We start from the raw sequence: 5,261 nt of genomic DNA, 5'->3' as shown, positions 1-5,261 counted from the left end.
GCGGGTTCGCATCCCCGTCACACCAAACATGCTCGCCCTTTCAGCCGTGGGGGCGTTATAATGTACGGTTAATCCCACTATTCGTTGGTAAAAGAGTATCCCCAGAGTTGGTGGTGGGTGGTGATGACTATCTATCTGCCTTCCCTCTGGTCTTATACTGCTAAATCAGGGACGGCTAGCGCAGATACCCCTGGAGTTGCATTGCGCGAAATTCAAAAACAAAACAAACTTAATATATATCAAAAGCACACTGTGCAAATGTATGTAATTGATTCAAATAGAATTTATTTAAACCATTTGAAGCTTTTTACTGTCAGTTTTCGTTTGTATTTTAGAGGACCGATCCCGAAGAAGCTGTTAAACAAATCGTCGTGTCCCTAATTAAATAAAACAATGTGGTTTTATAAGGTCGTTTATTTCGAGGATTAAAAATGCAAAATCCAAAAGTCCAAGCGCTTTCAAAGAAAGATCCATTATTCGAAAGCGCTTTGACTATTGCGTTTTATATTTTTGTGCTTTATTATTGTCTTTGATCTATGTATTTTCCTCAGGTAGTAAATGTGTAGAAATTAAAACGTTGTTACTGTCCGAAACAACATTGGTTGAAATAGTTTTTATTCAAAGTGCGTTCTGAGTCATATCTCATAAATTTATATAGTATTGTTATTAGAACAAAATTTCCTTGAATTACTTTATCTGTTATCATGTTTTATTTTTTTAATATCTCATTTTATTGTTTTTAATGTATTTTGGACGTTTATCTTATTTTCCAGGGAGATTTTATTTTCCCTGCATCCTTTTTACTTTCGGTACCACTTGTATAAAGTTTAACAGGATAATGTAAACGTTAATATCTGAGTATTTCATTGGACTATTAAGAGAACTGTATCATGGCCTTACCAGTAAATGTTAAACTAGGGGTGCATCATGTTTATGTATTTTACGTATAACCTGTTTAGTTGATATTACAAGATTTAACTTAAATCATTCGTCTAAGACTAGAAGCTTTAAGGTTAAATGTTACCTTTGGTAAGACTCGTATACCTATTCCTTTATGTTCATGGTTCTTTTATATATATATATATTTAATATACAGTAACAAAATGTTTAATTTGTAAACATTGAACTTTGCTGGGGTTTTTTCAGTACTTGGGAAGTGTACGTAAATATATTTAAACATGATTTTACAAAACTGCCACAATGTTTGCTGTTCATGAGTTCAACGTGACTTACTTGGCAACCCTTTAGAATTTAGTTTAATTTTAAAGAATGCCCTGTCGACACTTAACAGTGGTAATTTGTATCAGTGTGAAGCTTTTAATAAACTAATTTCAGGCAGTGGAATAGAATAATATAGCATTATGAGTTTATATATTACTGCATTAAAAGTTGGATATGAAATTAGTTCAGCATACAGTATTCAGTGCATATTCAGACTCTCAGAGGTCACAATACTATTATAGTCTTGGCATGGGGTGGTTACTAGCTCACTTGACTGGTAGTTGGAGATCCATTGAGAACAAACAAAGCAAGCTATCATAACTTTGATCAGGTTATAATAAACATTTATTACTTCTGTACCTTATAATAACAAAGGGTCATTTGGCCCAGCTAGACTCTCCCATTTTCATATGTCATGGTTAACAGCCTATAGAATCATATGAATCTGTGTATTGCTACATTTTAATACTTATTAATTGCCAATAGTTGTATCGTATATTTCAGCTGATAATTGGGTGTTATTTTTAGGTTAGTCGTGCAAAAGAAACTGTGTGGTGGTAGCAGCTAGGGTTTCATTCTGGGGGTTTCTTTATCAGGTCTCTTGTATTAAAACTTGAATCAACCTTATTTCGTAATGTTTTTGAGAAGAGTGTGTAGGTTTTGCTGACTTCTGCTAAGTTGACTTAGCAAGTTGTGAATTAGGTTCATTTAAAAGTATTTTTATTTATCTTTTTTTTTTTTTTCAACTGATAAAAATGCTTTCTTGAGAGCAAAAGTTCAGAAAAATGTAATATATCCCTCTAAGTAATAACTCAATCAATCTAGAATAGAAGCCATCAAAACCTAGATACTCATCTTGAAACTACTCGCATAGTTAATTTAAGGGAAATTGGACATCCGGATGGCTCGCCAACATTTTTAACAAGAAGATGAAGGATGAAAATGCAGCCAACACCACATTCAATCCTTCTTGTGATTTTTTTTTTAAGATGAAAGCAGATTGACAACTAAAGTGTGTGTTTATAAATTAACCTTTGAACCTAGTAATAAAAAATTAACCAATTAATAATTATATTTAGGCAATTTCTTAAGCTACAACAGTTAATGTTGAATTGCTAAAAAACTAACCACAAACACTGAAATTAAAGGTCCTTTGTTCTTTTTTGTTTTGACAGGTAGCAAGTTCATTTAATTATGATAAAGAAGATATTTCGAACCTACTCCATGCCCTTCAGAGCTGTAACAACCATCTATAAACATGTCCAGAGTGGCTTAAAAACACGTCATACAAATGATTGAAGTGCTACTTGTTTAATATGAAAAATTCATGGATATTACTAAGAGGAACCTGGTTAGTAAAGAAATATTATAACTCAAAAAATTGTGCAAGGAACTTTGTAACTTTAACTTATTGTCCATTTATTCAGGGTAATCAGTTACGACGATATGAAGAAAAAAATATGTTGTTCTTAGTTTCAAGAAAACCAGTTACTCTTGAGAGGTGTGTTCAGAGCAGAGCAAGCAATGTTTTGGATGCTTACTTCTGGTATTTTAGAGAAAACAGTAATTATCTTAAAACAGCAGTTCAGGAATTCACAAAAGAAAAATTTGAAAAGTGTGAAAGTACTTCAAGGTCACCCAATATAAATGTAAGTATTCTACATGTATCACCTGAGAAAAATGAAAACATCTTACCTGAAAGAACTATAGGAGTTGACAACTTAACAGATTCTAATTTAAAAGAAATTGTCACTAAGTTGGCACTAAAAGAAATGAGTATTAGTGTTCAGTCTATTGAGTTTTTAAAAACTGAATGTGCAAAAAGAGTTTTTAAGTGGCCAGTAGATACTTCATTGTATGTTTTAGATGCACTGTTCATTGTTCTTGGGGAAGACATTTTCAGTCATTATATGTTTAAAAATTTCTTGTATTCTGTAGAAAAAAATATTGAGGACATAACAGAATTTCAACTCGTACAGTTGCTGTTTATACTTGGGGTAAATAAATCGGCTCCAAAGGATCTCATGCTAAGGTTACTTGCAAAGACTGAAAGTATGTGTAAAAACATTGCAAAAAATGAATGGGGAATTATTTGTCAAGCTCTATTCAAAACTAAAACCAAAATCACATCCACTGCACTTTTAAATCATATTGCTGAGGTTACAGTTTCTTCTCTGGATGGTATTGACAGATTTTCACTGGTATCTATTCTCAAAGCTTTGAGACATGCTCAGTTCTATCACAAGCAGCTCGTGCATAAAATACAAGAGTATATTGCTAAGAATATTAAATCTTTTAACTTTGTAGAATGTGTTCACTTTATGGCTATGTTTAGTAGCATTGATGTTTACTCTAAAGATGCTTTTTTTTACCTTGAAGAACAAGCAGTTGATAACTTAAAAAGAGAGTTGGAAATGATATCTTCAAGAAGGAAAGAGTCTCATTATTTGAAAATGCATCCATCTGAGCGAATAAGAGTTAAAGACCTTGCAAGGTTTTTGTGGTCTGTTTCTCATGTGCATCATGTTGTGCACACTCCAAACTTCTTTCATGCCATTTACCAAATCATTGATAAAAAACTAACAGAAGGAGACTATATCAAAAATCCTCATTTGTTGCTAGACTCTCTTCAATCTTTGGCTGTGGTTGAACAATTTCCTGAAGTATTTCTGAAAGAGGTCTTCAAAGCGTCTTTCATTCAGAGATTACAAAAATTAAAGAAGAAGAAGCCCTTCCATCAATTATTTTTCCTTCATCATACTTTACATATTGAACAACCAAATTTCTGTGCTAAATATCTCTGTAATGAACCACCAGGAACGTATGGTGAAAGTTTAAACAAAAGTCTATACAAAGAAATCCAACAAAGGCCATATCTAGATAACTTAATGTTTATCTTGAAAGCTTGTGGTATAGGTGAAGAAAAATTCAAGTGTTTGTATTGCTTGCCACACATACCAATAGCTGGAATTCAGTTGATAGTGGAAGACCAAGACACATCTCCAAGCTCTTCTCTAAAATTATCACACGACCTGATTGTTTCTGATGATTTACTTAATGCCATTGTTGGAAGAACCAAGCCTTCTGCTAAAAAAAGTGACACTCAAGAGGAAAGAACTGCATATTTCATAAGGAAAAATGAAGACATAGATAGAAATGTGGAATCTTGCACAGGAATAAATTATTCACCAATAGAAAAGTCCATCTCTAACAATCAAGAGAACTTACTGATGTTTTCTCAGTTAAAAAAGAAGTCTGAAACTGTACAGCTAGAGGTATTAGATGAAGCAGTTTGCATTCGTAACAGTTCTTCTCCTTTTGGTCTGATGAAAGTAAAACTGCGACAGCTCAGTAGATTAGGACACAAAGTTGTATTGCTGAATAAAGAAGACATTATAAAACTTTTGAATCAGTATTACAGTGATGATCCTACCAAATTAAGCTACAATGTCAAATCTTTAATTTTAGAAAAAACAACAAAAAACTAAAATTTGAAAATGTTTAAAATACAAATCTTATTTACAGGATAGACTTTATTACAGTGAAGAAAGAATTGTTAAATAAACTTCAGTTAATATTTGACAATAATTTTTCATGTTTACGTTATTTTGACATTTAAAAATTCAATATCAGTTGTAAGTTTATATAAAGTTATCTGCCTGAACAAATAAATGATTTTATAATAAATTTATTAAAAATTAATTTCAAGCCATAATGAACCTTGCATAAATAGTTGAGATGCATGTGGTGAATGAGAAATATGTACATCAGAATGCCATGCAAAGTAGTTGCAGTTCATTTTTTGTAGAGAATACATTTTTAAGTGCTACAAATATTTATTACGTGACCACCTTTGAAAATAACTTGGATTATAATTATCTGTGACATTTACCAGTGACTGTGAAAATGTAAAACATCCAAAAAATGTGGGATCCTAGTTAGAGCCATCATTTGGTTAAATAATTTGAGAATTTCGAAACCTTTAACCTTTCTTTATGTAGAACATGATGAATGCATCATTAAAAGTTTTTGTTTAAAAA

General features: G+C 31.9%; 1 protein-coding gene across 1 annotated transcript; it reads left to right on the top strand.

Moving 5' to 3' along the window:
- The first annotated feature begins 765 nt into the window (after positions 1 to 765).
- Positions 766 to 5,261, top strand: LOC143236484 (FAST kinase domain-containing protein 5, mitochondrial). Its single transcript, XM_076474770.1, has 2 exons — positions 766 to 1,029; positions 2,397 to 5,261. The coding sequence occupies exon 2, from the start codon at positions 2,538 to 2,540 to the stop codon at positions 4,707 to 4,709; it is 2,172 nt and encodes a 723-aa protein (XP_076330885.1). The 5' UTR covers positions 766 to 1,029; positions 2,397 to 2,537; the 3' UTR covers positions 4,710 to 5,261.

Source organism: Tachypleus tridentatus, chromosome 13, assembly GCF_004210375.1.
Source record: "Tachypleus tridentatus isolate NWPU-2018 chromosome 13, ASM421037v1, whole genome shotgun sequence".
Classification (NCBI taxonomy): Eukaryota; Metazoa; Arthropoda; class Merostomata; order Xiphosura; family Limulidae; genus Tachypleus; species Tachypleus tridentatus.
This window is presented reverse-complemented; position numbering and strand designations above follow the sequence as displayed.